The sequence below is a fragment of the Symphalangus syndactylus genome, chromosome 23 (genome assembly GCF_028878055.3).
Source record: "Symphalangus syndactylus isolate Jambi chromosome 23, NHGRI_mSymSyn1-v2.1_pri, whole genome shotgun sequence".
Taxonomy (NCBI): domain Eukaryota; kingdom Metazoa; phylum Chordata; class Mammalia; order Primates; family Hylobatidae; genus Symphalangus; species Symphalangus syndactylus.
Genome location: NC_072445.2, coordinates 36,072,836 through 36,096,345, shown reverse-complemented (window position 1 = coordinate 36,096,345; position 23,510 = coordinate 36,072,836). Strand labels below are relative to the sequence as shown.

General features: G+C 42.6%; 1 protein-coding gene and 1 long non-coding RNA gene across 5 annotated transcripts in view; one reads left to right on the top strand and one right to left on the bottom strand.

The window, feature by feature from the left end:
* The window catches only part of LOC129473717 (uncharacterized), a 65,339-nt gene that overhangs the window by 24,688 nt on the left and 17,141 nt on the right, over positions 1-23,510 (top strand). The gene's annotated exons all lie outside the window — the stretch shown is intronic.
* Positions 20,794-23,510, bottom strand: part of FKBP5 (FKBP prolyl isomerase 5) — a 117,459-nt gene continuing 114,742 nt past the window's right edge. For all 3 annotated transcript variants that reach the window (XM_055264470.2, XM_055264471.2, XM_055264472.2), the window contains one exon: positions 20,794-23,132. In XM_055264470.2, coding sequence (XP_055120445.1) covers positions 23,025-23,132 — 108 coding nt within the window. In that variant the 3' untranslated portion in view covers positions 20,794-23,024. The remainder of the gene's footprint in view (positions 23,133-23,510) is intronic.

Genomic DNA, 23,510 nt, shown 5'->3' with positions numbered 1-23,510 from the left:
GAGGCTGGGGGAGGGGCGCCTGCCATTGCCCAGGCTTGCTTAGGTAAACAAAGCAGCCAGGAAGCTCGAACTGGGTGGAGCCCACCACAGCTCAAGGAGGCCCGCCTGCCTCTGTAGGCTCCACCTCTGGGGGCAGGGCACAGACAACCAAAAACTCAGCGAGAACCTCCACAGCCTTAAATGTCCCTGTCTGACTGACAGCTTTGAAGAGAGTAGTGGTTCTCCCAGCACGCAGCTGGAGATCTGAGAACGGACAGACTGCCTCCTAAAGTGGGTCCCTCACCCCTGAGCAGCCTAACTGGGAGGCACCCCCCCAGTAGGGACAGACTGACACCTCATTCAACCGGGTACTCCTCTGAGACAAAACTTTCAGAGGAACTATCAGACAGCTGAATTTGTGGTCTCACGAAAATCCGCTGTTCTGCAGCCACCGGTGCTGACACCCAGCCAAACAGGGTCTGGAGTGGACCTCTAGTGAACTCCAACAGACCTGCAGCTGAGGGTCTTGTCTGGTAGAAGGAAAATTAACAAACAGAAAGCACATCCACACCAAAAACCCATCTGTACATCACCATCATCAAAGACAAAAAGTAGACAAAACCACAAAGATGGGGAAAAAACAGACCAAAAAAACTGGAAACTCTAAAAAACAGAGCACCTCTCCTCCTCCAAAGGAACGCAGTTCCTCACCAGCAACGGAACAAAGCTGGATGGAGGATGACTTTGATGAGTTGAGAGAAGAAGGCTTCAGATGATCAAACTACTCTGAGCTACGAGAGGAAATTCAAAACAATAGCAAAGAAGTTAAAAACTTTGAAAAAAAATTAGAAGAATGGATAACTAGAATAACCAATGGAGAGAAGGGCTTAAAGGAGATGATGGAGCTGAAAGCCAAGTTTCGAGAACTACGCGAAGAATGCAGAAGCCTCAGTAGCAGATGCGATCAACTGGAAGAAAGGGTATCGCTGATAGAAGATGAAATGAATGAAATGAAGAGAGAAGGGAAGTTTAGAGAAAAAAGAATAAAAAGAAATGAACAAAGCCTCCAAGAAATTTGGGACTATGTGAAAAGACCAAATCTACGTCTGATTGGTGTACCTGAAAATGATGGGGAGAATGGAACCAAGTTGGAAAACACTCTGCAAGATATTATCCAGGAGAACTTCCCCAATCTAGCAAGGCAGGCCAGCATTCAGATTCAGGAAATACAGAGAACGCCACAAAGATACTCCTTGAGAAGGGCAACTCCAAGACACATAATTGTCAGATTCACCAAAGTTGAAATGAAGGAAAAAATGTTAAGGGCAGCCAGAGAGAAAGGTCGGGTTACCCACAAAGGGAAGCCCATCAGACTAACAGCTGATCTCTCAGCAGAAACTCTACAAGCCAGAAGAGAGTGGGGGCCGATATTCAACATTCTTAAAGAAAAGAATTTTCAACCCAGAATTTCCTATCCCACCAAACTAAGCTTCATAAGTGAAGGAGAAATAAAATACTTTACAGACAAGCAAACGCTGAGTGATTTTGTCACCACCAGGCCTGCCCTAAAAGAGCTCCTGAAGGAAGCACTAAACATGGAAAGGAACAACCGGTACCAGCCACTGCAAAAACATGCCAAATTGTAAAGACCATTGAGGCTAGGAAGAAACTATAGCAACTAACGAGCAAAATAACCAACTAACATCATAATGACAGGATCAGATTCACACATAACAATATTCACGTTAAATGTAAATGGGCTAAATGCTCCAATCAAAAGACACAGACTGGCAAACTGGATAAGGAGTCAGGACCCATCAGTGTGCTGTATTCAGGAAACCCATCTCACGTGCAGAGACACACATAGACTCAAAATAAAGGGATGGAGGAAGATCTATCAAGCAACTGGAAAACAAAAAAAGGCAGGGGTTGCAATCCTAGTCTCTGATAAAATAGACTTTAAACCAACAAAGATCAAAAGAGACAAAGAAGGCCATTACATAATGGTAAAGGGATCAATTCAACAAGAAGAGCTAACTATCCTAAATATATATGCACCCAACACAGGAGCACCCAGATTCATAAAGCAAGTCCTCAGTGACCTACAAAGGGACTTAAACTCCCACACAATAATAATGGGAGATTTTAACACCCCACTGTCAGCATTAGACAGATCAACGAGACAGAAAGTTAACAAGGATATCCAGGAATTGAACTCAGCTCTACATAAAGTGGACCTAATAGACATCTACAGAACTCTCCACCCCAAATCAACAGAATATACATTTTTTTCAGCACCACACCACACCTATTCCAAAATTGACCACATAGTTGGAAGTAAAGCTCTTCTCAGCAAATGTAAAAGAACAGAGATTATAACAAACTGTCTCTCAGACCACAGTGCAATCAAACTAGAACTCAGGATTAAGAAACTCAGTCAAAACCGCTCAACTACATGGAAACTGAACAACCTGCTCCTGAATGACTATTGGGTACATAATGAAATGAAGGCAGAAATAAAGATGTTCTTTGAAACCAACGAGAACAAAGACACAACATACCAGAATCTCTGGGACACGTTCAAAGCAGTGTGTAGAGGGAAATTTATAGCACTAAATGCCCACAAGAGAAAGCAGGAAAGATCCAAAATTGACACCCTAACATCACAATTAAAAGAACTAGAAAAGCAAGAGCAAACACATTCAAAAGCTAGCAGAAGGCTAGAAATAACTAAAATCAGAGCAGAACTGAAGGAAATAGAGACACAAAAAACCCTTCAAAAAATTAATGAATCCAGGAGCTGGTTTTTTGAAAAGATCAACAAAACTGATGGACCGCTAGCAAGACTAATGAAGAAGAAAAGAGAGAAGAATCAAATAGATGCAATAAAAAACGAAAAAGGGGATATCACCACCGATCCCACAGAAATACAATCTACCATCAGAGAATACTACAAACACCTCTATACAAATAAACTAGAAAATCTAGAAGAAATGGATAAATTCCTCGACAAATACACCCTCCCAAGACTAAACCAGGAAGAAGTTGAATCTCTGAATAGACCAATAACAGGTTCTGAAATTGTGGCAATAATCAATAGCTTACCAACCAAAAAGAGTCCAGGACCTGATGGATTCACAGCTGAATTCTACCAGAGGTACAAGGAGGAACTGGTACCATTCCTTCTGAAACTATTCCAATCAATAGAAAAAGAGGGAATCCTCCCTAACACATTTTACGAAGCCAGCATCGTCCTGATACCAAAACCTGGCAGAGACATAACCAAAAAAGAGAATTTCAGACCAATATCCTTGATGAACATTGATGCAAAAATCCTCAATAAAATACTGGCAAACCGAATCCAGCAGCACATCAAAAAGCTTATCCACCATGATCAAGTGGGCTTCATCCCTGGGATGCAAGGCTGGTTCAACATATGCAAATCAATAAATGTAATCCAGCATATAAACAGAACCAAAGACAAAAACCACATGATTATCTCAATAGATGCAGAAAAGGCCTTTGACAAAATTCAACAACCCTTCATGCTAAAAACTCTCAATAAATTAGGTATTGATGGGACGTATCTCAAAATAATAAGAGCTATCTACAACAAACACACAGCCAATATCATACTGAATGGGCAAAAGCTGGAAGCATTCCCTCTGAAAACTGGCACAAGACAGGGATGCCCTCTCTCACCGCTCCTACTCAACATAGTGCTGGAAGTTCTGGCCAGAGCAATCAGGCAGGAGAAGGAAATAAAGGGTATTCAATTAGGAAAAGAGGAAGTCAAATTGTCCCTGTTTGCAGATGACATGATTGTATATCTAGAAAACCCCATTGTCTCAGCCCAAAATCTCCTTAAGCTGATTAGCAACTTCAGCAAAGTCTCAGGATACAAAATCAATGTACAAAAATCACAAGCATTCTTGTACACCAATCACAGACAAACAGAGAGCCAAATCATGAGTGAACTCCCATTCACAATTGCTTCAAAGAGAATAAAATACCTAGGAATCCAACTTACAAGGGATGTGAAGGACCTCTTCAAGGAGAACTACAAACCACTGCTCAATGAAATAAAAGAGGATACAAACAAATGGAAGAACATTCCATGCTCATGGGTTGGAAGAATCAATATCGTGAAAATGGCCATACTGCCCAAGGTAATTTATAGATTCAATGCCATCCCCATCAAGCTACCAATGACTTTCTTCACAGAATTGGAAAAAACTACTTTAAAGTTCATATGGAACCAAAAAAGAGCCCGCATCACCAAGTCAATCCTAAGCCAAAAGAACAAAGCTGGAGGCATCACGCTACCTGACTTTAAACTATACTACAAGGCTACAGTAACCAAAACAGCATGGTACTGGTACCACAACAGAGACATAGATCAATGGAACAGAACAGAGCCCTCAGAAATGATGCCGCATAGCTACAACTATCTGATCTTTGACAAACCTGACAAAAACAAGAAATGGGGAAAGGATTCCCTATTTAATAAATGGTGCTGGGAAAACTGGCTAGCCATATGTAGAAAGCTGCAACTGGATCCCTTCCTTACACCTTATACAAAAATTAATTCAAGATGGATTAAAGACATATGTTAGACCTAAAACCATTAAAATCCTACAAGAAAACCTAGGCAATACCATTCAGGACATAGGCGTGGGCAAGGACTTCATGTCTAAAACACCAAAAGCAATGGCAACAAAAGCCAAAATCGACAAATGGGATCTCATTAAACTAAAGAGCTTCTGCACAGCAAAAGAAACTATCATCAGAGTGAACAGGCAACCTACAGAATGGGAGAAAATTTTTGCAACCTACTCATCTGACAAAGGGCTAATATCCAGAATCTACAATGAACTCAAACAAATTTACAAGAAAAAAACAAACAACCCCATCAAAAAGTGGGCAGAGGACATGAACAGACACTTCTCAAAAGAAGACATTTATGCAGCCAAAAAACACATGAAGAAATGCTCCTCATCACTGGCCATCAGAGAAATGCAAATCAAAACCACAGTGAGATACCATCTCACACCAGTTAGAATGGCCATCATTAAAAAAGCAGGAAACAACAGGTGCTGGAGAGGATGTGGAGAAATAGGAACACTTTTACACTGTTGGTGGGACTGTAAACTAGTTCAACCATTGTGGAAGTCAGTGTGGCGATTCCTCAGGGATCTAGAACTAGAAATACCATTTGACCCAGCCATCCCATTACTGGGTATATACCCAAAGGACTATAAATCATGCTGCTATAAAGACACATGCACACGTATGTTTACTGCGGCACTATTCACAATAGCAAAGAGTTGGAACCAACCCAAATGTCCAACAACGATAGACTGGATTAAGAAAATGTGGCACATATACACCATGGAATACTATGCAGCCATAAAAAATGATGAGTTCGTGTCCTTTGTAGGGACATGGATGAAACTGGAATACATCATTCTCAGTAAACTATCGCAAGGACAAAAAACCAAACACCGCATGTTCTCACTCATAGGTGGGAATTGAACAATGAGAACTCATGGACACAGGAAGGGGAACATCACGCTCCGGGGACTGTTGTGGGGTGGGGGGAGGGGGGAGGGACAGCATTAGGAGATACACCTAATGCTAAATGACGAGTTAATGGGTGCAGGAAATCAACATGGCACATGGATACATATGTAACAAACCTGCACATTGTGCACATGTACCCTAAAACCCTAAAGTATAATAAAAAAAAAAAAATTAAAAAAAAAAAAAAAGGTAGCCCATATAGCATTTTATAAGGGGATAAGCTGATATCGTTCCAAGGGATCGTTCTGATTCTTAACAAGGCAATGGGGAGACATTTAGTCCAGGGTTGCCGGGTTTCTTTTTTTTTTTTTTTTTTTTTTTATCTTTTTGAAAAGTCAGTTTTAAAAAATATTAAAGGAGTATAGTTTTTTTCTTTTTTCTTTTTTTATTTTTATTTTTTTTTGGATTTTATTTTTATTTTTACTTTTATTTTTTATTATTATACTTTAGGTTTTAGGGTACATGTGCACAATGTGCAGGTTTGTTACATATGTATCCATGTGTCATGTTGGTTTGCCGCACCCATTAACTCGTCATTTACATTAGGTGTATCTCCTAATGCTGTCCCTCCCCCCTCCCCCCACCCCACAACAGTCCCCGGAGTGTGATGTTCCCCTTCCTGTGTCCATGAGTTCTCGTTGTTCAATTCCCACCTATGAGTGAGAACATGCAGTGTTTGTTTTTTTGTCCTTGCGATAGTTTACTGAGAATGATATTTTCCAGTTTCATCCATGTCCCTACAAAGGACACGAACTCATCATTTTTTATGGCTGCATAGTATTCCATGGTGTATATGTGCCACATTTTCTTAATCCAGTCTATTGTTGTTGGACATTTGGGTTGGTTCCAACTCTTTGCTATTGTGAATAGTGCCGCAGTAAACATACGTGTGCATGTGTCTTTATAGCAGCATGATTTATAGTCCTTTGGGTATATACCCAGTAATGGGATGGCTGGGTCAAATGGTATTTCTAGTTCTAGATCCCTGAGGAATCGCCACACTGACTTCCACAATGGTTGAACTAGTTTACAGTCCTACCAGCAGTGTAAAAGTGTTCCTATTTCTCCACATCCTCTCCAGCACCTGTTGTTTCCTGACTTTTTAATGATGGCCATTCTAACTGGTGTGAGATGGTATCTCATTGTGGTTTTGATTTGCATTTCTCTGATGGCCAGTGATGATGAGCATTTTTTCATGTGTTTTTTGGCTGCATATATGTCTTCTTTTGAGAAGTGTCCGTTCATGTCCTTCGCCCACTTTTTGATGGGGTTGTTTGTTTTTTTCTTGTAAATTTGTTTGAGTTCATTGTAGATTCTGGATATTAGCCCTTTGTCAGATGAGTAGGTTGCAAAAATTTTCTCCCATGTTGTAGGTTGCCTGTTCACTCTGATGGTAGTTTCTTTTGCTGTGCAGAAGCTCTTTAGTTTAATTAGATCCCATTTGTCAATTTTGGCTTTTGTTGCCATTGCTTTTGGTGTTTTAGACATGAAGTCCTTGCTCACGCCTATGTCCTGAATGGTATTGCCTAGGTTTTCTTCTAGGGTTTTTATGGTTTTAGGTCTAACATGTAAGTCTTTAATCCATCTTGAATTAATTTTTGTATAAGGTGTAAGGAAGGGATCCAGTTTCAGCTTTCTACATATGGCTAGCCAGTTTTCCCAGCACCATTTATTAAATAGGGAATCCTTTCCCCATTTCTTGTTTTTGTCAGGTTTGTCAAAGATCAGATAGTTGTAGATATGTGGCATTATTTCTGAGGGCTCTGTTCTGTTCCATTGATCTATGTCTCTGTTGTGGTACCAGTACCATGCTGTTTTGGTTACTGTAGCCTTGTAGTATAGTTTGAAGTCAGATAGCATGATGCCTCCAGCTTTGTTCTTTTGGCTTAGGATTGACTTGGCGATGCGGGCTCTTTTTTGGTTCCATATGAACTTTAAAGTAGTTTTTTCCAATTCTGTGAAGAAAGTCATTGGTAGCTTGATGGGGATGGCATTGAATCTATAAATTACCTTGGGCAGTATGGCCATTTTCACGATATTGATTCTTCCAACCCATGAGCATGGAATGTTCTTCCATTTGTTTGTATCCTCATTTATTTCATTGAGCAGTGGTTTGTAGTTCTCCTTGAAGAGGTCCTTCACATCCCTCGTAAGTTGGATTCCTAGGTATTTTATTCTCTTTGAAGCAGTTATGAATGGGAGTTCACTCATGATTTGGCTCTCTGTTTGTCTGTGATTGGTGTACAAGAATGCTTGTGAGTTTTGTACATTGATTTTGTATCCTGAGACTTTGCTGAAGTTGCTAATCAGCTTAAGGAGATTTTGGGCTGAGACAATGGGGTTTTCTAGATATACAATCATGTCATCTGCAAACAGGGACAGTTTGACTTCCTCTTTTCCTAGTTGAATACCCTTTATTTCCTTCTCCTGCCTGATTGCCCTGGCCAGAACTTCCAGCACTATGTTGAATGGGAGTGGTGAGAGAGGGCATCCCTGTCTTGTGCCAGTTTACAAAGGGAATGCTTCCAGTTTTTGCCCATTCAGTATGATATTGGCTGTGGGTTTGTCATAGATAGCTCTTATTATTTTGAGATACGTCCCATCAATACCTAATTTACTGAGAGTTTTTAGCATGAAGGATTGTTGAATTTTGTCAAAGGCCTTTTCTGCATCTATTGAGATAATCATGTGGTTTTTGTCTTTGGTTCTGTTTATATGTTGGATTACATTTATTGATTTGCATATGTTGAACCAGCCTTGCATCCCAGGGATGAAGCCCACTTGATTATGGTGTATAAGCTTTTTGATGTGCTGCTGGATTCAGTTTGCCAGTATTTTATTGAGGATTTTTGCATCAATGTTCATCAAGGATATTGGTCTGAAATTCTTCTTTTTGGTTATGTCTCTGCCAGGCTTTGGTATCAGGACAATGCTGGCTTCATAAAATGTGTTAGAGAGGATTCCCTCTTTTTCTATCGATTGGAATAGTTTCAGATGGAATGGTACCAGTTCCTCCTTGTACCTCTGGTAGAATTCGGCTGTGAATCCATCAGGTCCTGGACTCTTTTTGGTTGGTAAGCTATTGATTATTGCCACAATTTCAGAGCCTGTTATTGGTCTATTCAGAGATTCAACTTCTTCCTGGTTTAGTCTTGGGAGGGTGTATTTGTCGAGGAATTTATCCATTTCTTCTAGATTTTCTAGTTTATTTGCGTAGAGGTGTTTGTAGTATTCTCTGATGGTGGATTGTATTTCTGTGGGATCGGTGGTGATATCCCCTTTTTCATTTTTCATTGCATCTATTTGATTCTTCTCTCTTTTCTTCTTTATTAGTCTTGCTAGCGGTCTATCAATTTTGTTGCTCTTTTCAAAAAACCAGCTCCTGGATTCATTAATTTTTTGAAGGGTTTTTTGTGTCTCTATTTCCTTCAGTTCTGCTCTGATTTTAGTTATTTCTAGCCTTCTGCTAGCTTTTGAATGTGTTTGCTCTTGCTTTTCTAGTTCTTTTAATTGTGATGTTAGGAAGCACTAAACATGGAAAGGAACAACCGGTACCAGCCACTGCAAAAACATGCCAAATTGTAAAGACCATCAAGGCTAGGAAGAAACTGCATCAACTAACAAGCAAAATAACCAACTAACATCATAATGACAGGATCAAATTCACACATAACAATATTAACTTTAAATGTAAATGGGCTAAATGCTCCAGTTAAAAGACAGACTGGCAAACTGGATAAGGAGTCAAGACCCATCAGTGTGCTGTATTCAGGAAACCCATCTCACGTGCAGAGACACACATAGACTCAAAATAAAGGGATGGAGGAAGATCTATCAAGCAAATGGAAAACAAAAAAAGGCAGGGGTTGCAATCCTAGTCTCTGATAAAATAGACTTTAAACCAACAAAGATCAAAAGAGACAAAGAAGGCCATTACATAATGGTAAAGGGATCAATTCAACAAGAAGAGCTAACTATCCTAAATATATATGCACCCAATACAGGAGTACCCAGATTCATAAAGCAAGTCCTGAGGGACCTACAAAGGGACTTAAACTCCCACACAATAATAATGGGAGATTTTAACACCCCACTGTCAACATTAGACAGATCAATGAGACAGAAAGCTAACAAGGATAACCAGGAATTGAACTCAGCTCTGTGCAAAGTGGACCTAATAGACATCTACAGAACTCTCCACCCCAAATCAACAGAATATACATTTTTTCAGCACCACACCACACCTATTCCAAAATTGACCACATAGTTGGAAGTAAAGCACTCCTCAGCAAATGTAAAAGAACAGAAATTACAACAAACTGTCTCTCAGACCACAGTGCAATCAAACTAGAACTCAGGATTAAGAAACTCACTCAAAACCGCTCAACTACATGGAAACCGAACAACCTGCTCCTGAATGACTACTGGGTACATAATGAAATGAGGGCAGAAATAAAGATGTTCTTTGAAACCAACGAGAACGAAGACACAACATACCAGAATCTCTGGGACACATTCAAAGCAGTGTGTAGAGGGAAATTTATAGCACTAAATGCCCACAAGAGAAAGCAGGAAAGATCCAAAATTGACACCCTAACATCACAGGTAGCCGAGTTTCTAGGATTAATTTGGTGAGATGGTTTTTTAAGAGTCTGTTTCATTCTTTTTACCCTTCTTGCCAAGGGATATGGCATTCCTGTTTTATGTCTAGCACCTGGGCTAGCTTTTTAATGACATGTGCAGTGAAATGGGTTCCATTGTCTGAATCCATGTTTTCTATTAGTACAAACCTGGGTATAATGTTTTTAACTAATGCTTTAACTACATTACTGGCGGTTGCACTTGAGAAGGGGGTGGCTCCTACCCAGCGAATAAAGTGGTCTCTGCTGTTACCAGTGAGTACTTCAGGCGGCCGACTGGGGGCATCTCAGTGTAATTAATTTGAGCACTTTGGAATGGTCTTAGCCCTGGATTTCTGCCCCCAGGAGGTTGCCTTTTTAGGGTTTGTTTATTAGTTTTTCTGCACACTCTGTGACTACTACTTGCTTAGCGAGAGTGCATACGCTTATACACCTGTAAACTCTAAGGACTGCACCACACATGGCTTGAGGTCCCCAGTGAGATCCTTGATAGAGCTGCGACAATATTTCCCTCATGAGAGGTTTAGACAACATTTTCTCCCATCTGGTAGTACCCACCTTCCCTCTGAGCTTTTCTTGGCTCCTGTTTCTTTTAACATTTTTTTGGTCTTTATGGGAGAAGATGGGGACAGCAACTGGAGGGGACGGCAAGGGGCTGAATGGAAAATGGGTACTGCTTGGGAAAGGGCAGCTTGCTTGGCTATTTGGTCAGCTAGATTATTTTGCTGGCTTTCAAAGGAAGGGTTTTCTTTTTACTATTTTCCTGGGAGTTTTTAATTTGACCTCGATTGGAGGAACGTGTAATTTCTCTCGATGTCTTTTTTTTGACCATGTATCAGGATGGATACACTTTTCATAATCTGTGGTGGTAAGTTTAGGGAGGTGAGAAATTTTCCCTGATTAATGTAGAGGCTTAAGCCAAATTTTAGCATTAGATCTCTTCCTAATAGGTTTGTTCTTGCCTCTGGAATTAACAGAAATTTAGTATTAGCTGATCTGCTTTTATATATGACTTTTGTTTCTTTTTCCCATTTGGGACATTCTCTTTTGAAGTGACCTATTCTTTTACATTTGAAACATTTGTTTTGTCTTCTTTCTCTCTCTCTGCCTCTCTTTCTTTCCCTCTCCCTCTGGCTCTCTGTCTTTTCCTCCCTCTCTCTCTGTCTTTCTCTTTCTGCCTCTCTCTGTCTCTCCTTGCCTCTCCATCTCTCTTTGCCTCTCTTTCTCTCTCTCTGACTCCCTCCATTCCCTCTATAGGCTGATCTTTCCAGTTCTCTATTTTTGTGATTTCTTTGTGATATTTGGCTATTAGTAACAAAATGGAGCTTTAACAACCCCTGTCCAAGGGGATCCTTTATGTTTAAGCCTGTATATTTTCTTACCTGTTCCTTGAGTCTGTTTAAAAACTCCATGGGCCCTTTGTTTCTTCCTTGCTGCACATTAAATGCTCGGGAAATGTTCTGGGTTTGAGGCACTGATTCCCGAGTCCCTTTAACTATCATCTTCCTAAGGCCTTTCATGTTTTCTTGGTGGGCTGCATTGTTATTACCCCATTGGGGGTTTTGGGCCGGCGATTTTTGTTCTGCTGCAGGGATATTTTGACTGGGACGATGTTTGTGCTCTCAGACTATCATAGCAGCCCAGCGGATCACGGTTCTTTCCTCTCCTGAAAAGAGAATACTTAAGATGGACATTAGCTCAGCCTAAGTGTATGCTTGTAGTCCTAAAAATTGGTTAATTTGACCTGCAACCCTAAAAAGATAATCTAATAGTGGTTTAAGTTTCTTCCTTAGGTTTCTGACCTCTGAACTAGTTAAGGGGGCATTTTCAAAGCCAATTTCCCCTACTCCTAGAGGCACTTCCCTTAAGGGAAAAAGGGTCGGGGTAGACTTTTTTGAGGAGGAGGGGAAAGGGAAGTTTTGAATCCCACATGCTAGTGGACTGTTTGGGGTTAGGGATTTTACTTTCTTTAGGGGAGGTATTTTCTGGCTTTTTTCCTGCGGTTTTTAGGGGGTAGAGGAGGACAGGCCCCTGCCGCCAGCACAGGGCATAGTCTATTTCTTCCTGGGAGACAGGACTTTTGTTATTTACATACTTTATTAAAAGTTGACAAATCTAATCCTTATTTGACCCAAAACTTGGCCAGAAAACTGAAGATTTAAGAATAGGTTCTTTGGTTCAAAAAAAACAACAGTGTTTTATCATCTGTTGCTTTTTCTTATGTTTGGTCCTTCGTAGTTCTTGTTTTACTAGGGGTATTTCCCATCCTGGAAGTTAATGGGGGCTCAGTGTCTCCTATTAGAGATTTCTTGCACCCTTTTCCCTGAAGGCTCAAGCTGAGTGTGTGTGGGGCTCAACCTCTTTTTTTTTTTTTTTTTGCCGCAGAGTCTCGCTTTGTTGCCCAGGCTGGAGTGCAGTGGCGCCATCTCGGCTCACTGCAAGCTGCACCTCCTGGGTTCACGCCATTCCCCGGCCTCAGCCTCCCGAGTAGCTGGGACTACAGGCACCCGCCACCACGCCCAGCTAATTTTTTTTTTTTTTTTTTTTTTTTTTGTATTTTTAGTAGAGACGGGGTTGCAGTGTGTTAGCCAGGATGGTCTCGATCTCCTGACCTCGTGATCCACCCGCCTCGGCCTCCCGGCTCAACCTCTTTTACTAGAGATTGTTTTTTTTTTTGCTCCCTTTCCCTGGAGGCTCAAACCCCCACTGGAGATTTCTTGCACTCCTTTACTTTACTCCACACTTGCTTTGCTTAACTGTGCGTCTCATTTACACGCTTTTAACCTCCTAACTGTCCCGACCACCAAGGAAGTACTTCGCCGCCTCCACGGTTTTTCTTACCTTGGTCTGTGCATAGCGTTACCTGCTCACCACAGTAACTGTAGGCCTTTTCTTCCTGTGTTGCTGAGAGTCTGGGTTTATTGGCTGCACCGGGTAGGTCCCGGTTCTTTACCCCTGAGGCCACTGCAGTGAGTTAGCAGGATGCGTCTCCTCATGAGAAGTGATCAGAGACCCTTTCCCAGAGGAGAATGAGGTCCCCATTTGGGCCACCAAATTTGCTGGAAAAAATGCTCAGTGCTGCAAAGAAGAACCAGCACTGAGACAAAGGATCTCTCAGCAAGGCAGATTTGCTTCTGCAGAAGGGTGCTTCTCGTAGGTCTGGCTGCCATGACAGCACCCCAAACAAAGGAGGGAAGGGGTTTTTATTCCTAATGCAGCTTGTCCCAGCTATTGTGTCCTGTCTCCATTGGCTGGAGCTGGACCAATTCAAGCTGAACCCGGTTGGCTAACTTGAAAAGTGCAGGAATGCGGTTACACTGGTGGGGGGTGGGGGGAACAGTTTCTGAGGGAAGGGTCGTTGCGACGGGAGGGGTAATTCACAGAGTGGGTAGCAGATATGAAATGTGGGCTCTATAGATAAAGATTGGTGGGAAGGTTGTTTACCAGGGCAGGGGGACACAGAGAGTAAGGAAGTCTGGACTTGAAAGTAGGGAACAGAGGACAAGGAAACTTCAACAAGCTGAACCTTTGAAGAAGAACTTCTTACTGTATTTAACACCAGCCTGGCCAACATGGTGAAACCCCGTCTCTACTAAAAATACAAAAAAGCCGGGCATGGTGGCCCATGCCCAGCTACTTGGGAGGCTGAGGAACAAGAATTGCTTGAACCAGGGAGGTGGAGGTTGCAGTGAGCCAAGATCGTGCCACTGCACTCTAGCCTGGGCAACAGAACGAGAGACTCTGTCTCAAAAAAGAAAAAAAAACCTGAAAAATTGTTAAGATGATAAATTTCATGGTATGTGTTTTCTACTATAATTAAAACAGCAGCCAAAAAACACATGAAGAAATGCTCATCATCACTGGCCATCAGAGAAATGCAAATCAAAACCACAATGAGATACCATCTCACACCAGTTAGAATGGCCATCATTAAAAAAGCAGGAAACAACAGGTGCTGGAGAGGATGTGGAGAAATAGGAACACTTTTACACTGTTGGTAGGACTGTAAACTAGTTCAACCATTGTGGAAGTCAGTGTGGCGATTCCTCAGGGATCTAGAACTAGAAATACCATTTGACCCAGCCATCCCATTACTGGGTATATACCCAAAGGACTATAAATCATGCTGCTATAAAGACACATGCACACGTATGTTTATTGTGGCACTATTCACAATAGCAAAGAGTTGGAACCAACCCAAATGTCCAACAACAATAGACTGGATTAAGAAAATGTGGCACATATACACCATGGAATACTATGCAGCCATAAAAAATGATGAGTTCGTGTCCTTTGTAGGGACACGGATGAAACTGGAAAACATCATTCTCAGTAAACTATCACAAGGAAAAAAAACCAAACACCGCATGTTCTCACTCATAGGTGGGAATTGAACAATGAGAACTCATGGACACAGGAAGAGGAACATCACACTCCGGGGACTGTTGTGGGGTGGGGGGAGGGGGGAGGGACAGCATTAGGAGATATACCTAATGCTAAATGACGAGTTAATGGGTGCAGGAAATCAACATGGCACATGGATACATATGTAACAAACCTGCACATTGTGCACATGTACCCTAAAACCTAAAGTATAATAATAATAAAAAAAAAACAGTTGTATAAATATTAGCCATTGTTATTCCACAGGTGAGGAAACAGATCCCAACACAGAGCTGGACCCAAACCAGTGCTCTTGTCAAACACTGGAGGCCTCTGGGTTCCTCAGATTGAGGAGGTCCTGATGAGGACCTTATGAGGGGCCCTGTTTTGCAGTTATCACCGCAGAAGCGGGCAGCACTTTCTGTAGGAAGTCTGGTCTTGGCGATCATCCAGCCAGCTGGAGTTGTCTCAGGTTATAACTTGGTTCTGAGGCCCAGACTTGCAGCCTGAAGGTGGCTTGGTTTATTTACCTACTATCACATTTGGTAATGGCTGAAGGGTAGAAGGGTGCAAACCTCACTGTACTGTCATGTTACAATCTGCTCCTTGTCAAGCAGACAGCTGGGTTCGGAGAAAGCTTAGAAGCCCACATAGAAAGCCTTGCGTGCCCTTGCAAGAGACAGAGTAGGGGGAGAGAGACGCATTTACCAACTCACTCAAGCAGTGTAGCTTTCTCTGCAGGGAAAGTGTGTTGGTGACAAAGGGGTGAGGGTTCCCAGAACAGTCAGGAAGTTTATTTATTTAGTTATTATTATTTTTTGAGATGGAGTCTCACTCTATTGCCCAGGCTGGAGTGCAATGGCACAATCTCAGCTCACTGCAAGCTCCGCCTCCCAGGTTCATGCCATTTCCTGCCTCAGCCTCCCGAGTATCTGGGACTACAGGCACCCGCCACCACGCCCAGCTAATTTTTTGTATTTTTAGTAGAGACGGGGTTTCACCATGTTAGCCAGGATGGTCTGAATCTCCTGACCTCATGATCCACCCACCTCGGCCTCCCAAAATGTTGGGATTACAGGCGTGAGCCACCGCACCCAGCCTATTTATTTATTTATTTGAGACAGGGTCTCACTCTGTCACCCAGGCTGGAGTGCAGTGGCATGATCACGGCTCACTGCAGCTTTGACCTCCTGAGCTCAAGCAGTCCTCCCGCCTCATCCATTTGAGTAACAGGGACTACAGGTGTGTGCCATCACGCCCGGCTGATTTTAAAATTTTTTCATAGAGACAGGGTCTTGCTTTGTTTCCTAGGCTAGTCTCAAACTCCTGGCTTCAAGTGATCCTCCTGCCTTGGCCTCCCAAAGTGCTGCAATGACAGGTGTGAGCCACTGCGCCTGGCCCAAATTTCACCTAAGGGGGGTAGTGCTAATTAAAATGTAGCAAAAACATATTTCCTTGAAACTCAGTACATCCTAGTGACCATGCAGTAAACAAAGTTAGGCATGGTGTATCTGTACAGTTGCCTTGTAAATAAAGGACACTGTTTTCTTGCAGCTGTATTCCAGTAGGCAGGTAACTGAAAAACAGACCTAAGGACATAGCTCTCTGCTTCTAGACTACTGCCTGGTGTGCCAAAGAGATTAACATCCTGCCACCAGGAGAAACCATCCTGGCTGGGCCCAGGGCAAGAGGGCTGGTGTAGCTCAGGGTAGGGCTGGGCACTTTTTGCAGCCCGGATACTTGGAGAGAAGCACAGGGGTGGAACAGTGGCCAGCTAGGGGCAGTGCTGAGGAAGGGCTTGCCCAGTAGCACTGGGCTGGATGTCAGCAGTGGGGTGGGCCCTGGCTTGACTCGGTCTCCAGTGTGGCTCTGAATGAGTGGGGAGAGCTGGAGAGGCAGGCTTGAGTTTCCTGCTGTTCCCTATTTTGTAGATGTCAGTAGCAGATGGCAGATGCTCTGTGGTGATGCAGCCATCTGCATGCCTCATTTTTCACTTGCTTGTGAGTCGCTCAGCCCAAGGAGCCCCATCCTTCACCTCAGTGGAACAGTACCGGGTTCACAACAGATGGGCCGTAAATGTTTGGGGGCTGGCTGACCAGGGCACCAGACTGGGCGGGGTGGTCTTAGAATACTTTTAAGGAAAATACATTTGATCTTCGTATTCGGTGAACTCAGAGGTATCAATTGTGACTAAAAATAGATTTAAGATCAATGTAGCCTGAAGACCATGGACCCATTTTACATTTATGGGCTCCCAAAATTCAAGTTGCTGCAGGTACATCACTTGGAAAAGAATTCAAGACACAAAATCAGGCTGCAGGGACAGCCAGAGGATCATGGGGCTTTGGCCTCCACATCTCAGGTAACAGGAGTGAAGGGCCACTGGGATACAGACAAGAGGCTGCCTTCAGAGGAGGGACAAAGCCAGCTTACTGAGATCTACTATGTTCTAGTTTGGGGATGATGGACTGGGTGCTGAGGATGGTGATGAGTAAGGCAGTGTTCCTGATCCCTCAGTGGGAGAAGGGGAATCACATTTTATTAACTACAGGTAAAGGCTGGTGTCATGTTAGGAAGACTCTGGTATCCACAAAGGGCAATAGGATACACATGGGTTTAAATTTTTTATTTTTATTTTTATTTTTTGAGACAGAGTCTCACTCTGTTGCCCAGGCTGGAGTGCAGTGGCACGATCTCAGCTCACTGCAAGCTCTGCCTCCCGGGTTCACGTCATTCTTTTGCCTCAGCCTCCCGAGTAGCTGGGATTACGGGCACCCACCACCAAGCCCGGCTAATTTTTTGTATTTTCAGTAGAGACAGCATTTCACTGCATTAGCCAGGATGGTCTTGATCTCCTGACCTCGTGATCCGCCCGCCTCGGCCTCCCAAAGTGCTGGGATTACAGGCGTGAACCGGGACACATGGTGGGTTTAAGTTTTTAAGACAAAAAAATTCAGGAGTCCTTAGTGTGGAAACATGGTTGTGAGCAGATATAATACAAACTCATCAACTCATTCACTAGAACTAGAGTAACTAGAATTAGTCATTGCATCCCCAAATACTCATCATTAACTATTTATTCTTATCACTTATTTCCTTAGAAGCTTTAAGGAGATAACTTTAAGCCAAGAACAATGCCTACAATAAGGAGTTATCTTATGAAAACACATTATCCCAGAGCAGACCCAGGCTGGAAATATTTAATACCTCAAGAAGGGCTTAGACACAGATCGGACCTGGTGGCTTACACCTGTAATCCCAGCATTTTGGGAAGCCGACGCGAGTTGATCACCTGAGGTCAGGAGTTCCAGACCAGCCTGGCCAACATGGTGAAACCCTGTCTCTACTAAACATACAAAAAATTAGCTGGGTGTGGTGGCGGACACCTGTAATCCCAGCTACTTAGGAGGCTGAGGCAGGAGAATCACTTGAATACTGGAGGCGGAGGTTGCAGTGAGCCGAGATCGTGCCACTGCACTCCAGCCTGGGCAACAAGAACAAAACTCCCTCTCAAAAACAAAAACAAAAAAGAAAGGCTCAGCCACGTGTTGTATTTGCAATGTGTCAACTAAGCCAAGTTGGAAACACATGTCCCAGAATTCCTTCCCTGCTTAGTTCCGGGTTAGCAAGGACCAATGACCTTGTGGAGATTTGAGAGGTGGAAATAATGTAGCAGCCACATTTTTTTTTTCTAATTTTAGAGACAGGGTCTCACTCTGTTGCCCAGGCTGGAGTGCAATGGAGTGATCATAGCTCACTGAAGCCTAGAATTCATGGCTTCAAGTATCCTCTCACCTCAGCCTCTCAAGTAGCTGGGACTATAGGAATTACCACCATGTGTAGCTAATTAAATTTTTTTTTTTTGGTAGTGATGGGGTCTCACTATGTTGCCCAGGCTGGTCTTGAACTCCTGGCCTCAAGCAATCCTCCTGCCTCAGCCTCTCAAAGTGCTGGGATTATAGGTGTGAGCCACCATCCCTGGCCCCTAAAGTGTATTTTAAAAAGATGCCTCTGCTTAACACGCTAGCGAGCTTCCCACCATAGCTTTATTCCAAAGTAGACTATGAGGCCTGTGGCTCTGCTGCCATTTCAGTTCCACCGAATGTGTGGGAATTCTAAGGAAGTATCAACATCTCCTTCCATACACCAAGAGCATCACTCATCATACTAGAAAAAGATCTATTTTAAAATGGTGCAAGGGCATCAGGTGACCTGGATGGCCATGGGCTGGCTGCATCACCATTCTGGGTCCTCCCCATTCTTGATTCTCCAAGGTTCCCTCATCTTTAGAAGACAAAGAATCCCTGCCTTATAAACCGTGCTTGAATTTTTCTAACTATAGGCTGCAGTTACCCAAACAAGATGCTGTCAAAAATCTTAAGAGTTGTATTTAACCATGTCTCTTTCTTGCCATGTATTATAAGGTCACACGTGGAGATTCTGGGCAATTACAGATAGTGCCTTCTCCTCCCACAGAAATCTCCACGTAGTAGGGAAAAATCTGAAGGGAAGTACTGAAGGTCTACTGAAACTTTTCAAGCCATCAGAGAATGTCCTTTTATGTCCTTTTGTCAGTCATTGTCATTCAAATGCGTAAGTAGCCAGCTGATGGAAAAAATATACAGCTGGGTTGGGGAATTCAGGATTTTGACTAGCTGGCTCAAATTCAATGTGTTTTGTCACCAATATTGGAGATAGTCTCCAGCCCCAGAGAATACAGGGTTCACATGCACCATACTAAAAGCGGAGTTCAGTGTGCTGCTAAGGCCAAGTAAGTATAGACAAAGCCCTTCACTGGCAGTCCTCATGTTTTGGAGGTTGTGCAAGCTGCCTCTGAATTACTGAGATCACACATTTACAGCCAGGAATCTTCTCTGGCTCATCCTCAAGATCCCTAGGGTGATCATTATTTTCTTAGAAAAAAAAAGCATGCAAATAAAGGGAATTTATTATGGTTGAGATAGGGTCTTGCTGTGTCACCCAGGCTGGAGTTCAGTGGCATGATCATGGCTCACTGCAGCCTCAACTTACTTCCCAGGGCTCAAGTGATCCTCCCATCTCAGCCTATAACTGGGCCTAAAGGTGCATACCACCATGTCTAATTTTTGTACTTTTTGTAGAGACACGGTCTTGCCATGTTGCTCATGCTGGTCTCGAACTCCTGGGCTCAAGCGACCTGCCCACCTCGGCCTCCCAAAGTGCTGGGGTTATAAGCATAAGCCACCGCACCTAGCTAGGAATTTATTTCATTACCAAATAATTTAACAGGAAGGAGGGAGAAATATAATTCAAATCCAGAGATGAAGCCAAGAATTTGGAGGGAATAAAGGGTGCCTAGAACCTGCATCAACCTGTCTGTAGACCTCAGAGGTCCTACTAAGTACCTTTCCAGCACCATGCCACCTTCTTTTGCAGTGTGAAAATGAGGATTTGCAGTATATGTGACATCTCCTTAGGCTTTGAGAGTCTGTGATGATGAGTACTGATGATATATGCTACTTAAGAAAATGCATGCTCAATACGGAACACCACCTGAGATATGCTTACTTATGTTTCATATATTAAAGGGCACAATTAAATTTTATTTTGCAAATTGAGCCTACCTTAAAACCAGCTTAAAAAGGTGAAATATCCACTGGCTAATGAAAAAACAAAACCCTTTTATTTTTCCGATTACTTGGTTCTTTTTAGCAATGATGCATTGTTCTGTCACTTTCACCCCAATGTTGGTTTCAGGTGCACCTTAGAGCAAAGTGTAGGACGATACTGTCCATTGCCGATTTTCTGATTTTTTTTTTTTTTTTTTTTTTTTTTTTGAGACCAAGTCTCACTCTGTCACCCAGGCCAGAGTGCAGTGGCACAATCTTGGCTCACTGCAACTTCCACTTCCCAGGTTCAAGTGATTGATTCTCCTTCCTCAGCCTCCCGAGTAGCTGGGATTACAGGTGTGCACCACCACACCTGGCTAATTTTTGTATTTTTAGTAGAGACGGAGTTTTACCACATTGGCCAGGCTGGTCTCAAACTCCTGACCTCAGGTGATACACCTGCCTCAGCCTCCCAAAGTGCTGGGATTACAGGCATGAGCCACTGCGCCTGACCTCTCTGATGTCTACTTTCTTCAAGTTGGCCCCCACCATGGTTTTTTAACCAATACAGCTTTCCCTGAAAATCACTTAAGCAAAACCAAAAACAATGGAAAGTCACATTTGTTTTTTTGGATTTATTTAAAGAACACACAAAAAAGTGCATCTAAATGATTTTTTTTAAAAAAACAATGTCTTTAATTCATCATATGCTGACTTGGCAATCCATATGCAGCCTAAAAGGTGGTTGAAAGATGTCTGTGGACTTCTACACAAATTGTTTAAGATTATTGAATTTGATACAAGAATACGCGAAGTGTCTTCTTGAGTGGTAATGGGCACCCTGTAGTTATTTGCTCAGAACCACTCACACACCCTTCCCCTCCCCACACACACTCTTGCCAGTTCCCCCCGTGAACCATCATACACACATGGGAGAGAGCTGGCATCATCTGAGTCTTGGAATAGCTTTCTTGTTTATTATTTGCAAAAAGCTAGGTGGCTTTTTTAATATCAAATTTCAATCTTGGCCTTACTGGAACCATGCTCTACAGAGCTTTCCCAACAGTTTAGCAAGTAAGCAAAATCAGCTTTTGCTTTTCATATTTCGTAGGTGAGATTGGGGCTTTTAAAAGAAATATTTCATAAAAAAGACAAAAGCATAAAAGAGAAATTAGAGGGATTTTAGTTATCATTAAAGGAAAAATCTCACAAATTGATTCCATTTGTTCCATGGAGAAGAAAAGTATAAAAGGAAATAACTTGATTTTTAGGTTTTAAGGGGGTCCTAATCTAATAATAAAAGTCTTTTGATAAAACCACCATAAAAATAAAAACTAATTTAAAATATAACTGCCAGTGTTTTTTAGGATTTAAAAAAGTGAGATGTTCCAGGTTTAAGCAAATGGTTCCTTGGGTTGCCAAATGCATTCCCAATGAGTGTTTCTTAAGCTGAGGGAATAGAGAGCCATGCTCAATCTGTTTGTTTACCCGTAAGGACTGAAATTCAACTACATGTACACATTTATTTCAAGACTTGCCCTAGTTCAATGGTCAGCTCAAGTACTGGAGATTTAGGCTACTGGCTGTGTACCGGCATGGAAACTCTTTCACAACTCACGCCAGAACAGAGAAGCTTGACAGGGCAGGAAAGGCGAGCAACTGCGTGTCAAACCTGCAGATGAAACCCCTAACATAGAAGAGCAACTATTTATTTGTCAACCCTACAGATTGTTTTTAAAAATTAAGCTTAGTACTAAAAAGTCAAAATTTTTTTGCATGATAGAGAAGTGTAAATAAAGTTCCATAAACCAGTGTACATATGCTTATGAGCCAATAATCTTAAAAAGACAAAGCTGCATGGATCCTAAATGGCTATGTAAATAGATCCACTCCAGGTCAAAAATATTGTAAGAACAAGTCTTAAATTCTTAATAGCAAGGATTAGAATGAAAGAAGAAGCTGAACAGTAGCAATGCTGGGAGGAAGTACTGTGTATTGAATATTATTTCCTAAAAGGAATAGAGGAGGGGAGAAAAAGCACAATTCTGATTGCTCTTTTCACATTTCAGTATCTCAGAACTTCATCGAAAATAGGAAAAGCTAATCCAGAAACTCTCATCTGCTCATTATCATTGCTGAAAGGTGTTTTAGGAATGACAGAATTACTCCCCCAGGGACAGGCTGTGTGTGGTAGAAAGCCACTCTCACAAGGAGGCTGGCTGAGGAGGGGGACTTTGGGAGGTGGCTAAGTCAGCAAGCAAGTGGCCTCTGAGGTTCTGGCTTTCACGTCTGTGACACTGCTGTGGAACTGGGGAGACATGAGACCCCTCTACTGTGGGTTCTGTTGGTTAAAAATGCAACAGACTACATTTATAGCACTTCAGTCATTTAAAAAACAAAAGCTCATCCTCCTTCCCCTACCCTACCCAACTGTAGGAAAGGAGAAATTCATGAAGCATTTTTTTTTTTTAAAGGTTTCTGCAGTGCTATTAAAGTTCAAAGGTAAAATCTAACAGCCCCACATTGTTAGGATGATCTCAAGGGACCCTGAATTGGATACTGAAGGTTGATAGAAACTGAAATGAGCTGGACTTAAGCTGCTGGCTCACTCCCTCCACACCACAGTCATTTCTGTTTGTTCCACCTGGAGTGGTCCCGTGCCACCCCTCAGTGAACCCTCCGGGCAGCAGCAGGGGGGCTGTTTTTGGGAAGCTACTGGTTTTGCCATTTGCTTCCAGAATCACATAGACTATAACAAACTTTACATTAAACACTGTTCCGTCCTGAGTTGGGGGAAAGCCCATTGAGGAGGGGCCGAGTTCACTGGGACTCTTCCCTCCTTGGCGTGGCATCATACGTGGCCCTCAGGTTTCTCTTCTTCCATTGCTTGACTGTCTGTTCCTTTTTCGTTAGTGACCCCTTCTGAAGTCTTCTTGCCCATTGCTTTATTGGCCTCTTCCTAAGGAAGAAATAAGCAATCAAGAAGGTCAGAGAAAAAAGAAGTGAAATAATTCCTGGCTCCTCCAGACTGTGTATCAGGTCCCAAACACGAGGTACTGCAATGATTTTCTCTAGGATATCTAGCTGGGTAGGTCAGCGCTGTGCTACCAATAGTTAGAGTGGGAGCTTCACCTTTCTTTGGTTGACACATGGGACAGCTGTGGGATACTGAAGTCTGGGCATTCCTGGAGACTGGGGACAGGACCAGAATGCCAACTATGCTGTGGGGAGGTCGCCCTCTCTCCAGACAGACCTCTCCTGCCACATTTGCCAGGCTGGCTGCCGACCCTCAAGATAACAGGTGTGATGATAGGGCTCCTATAACATCCCATTTCCT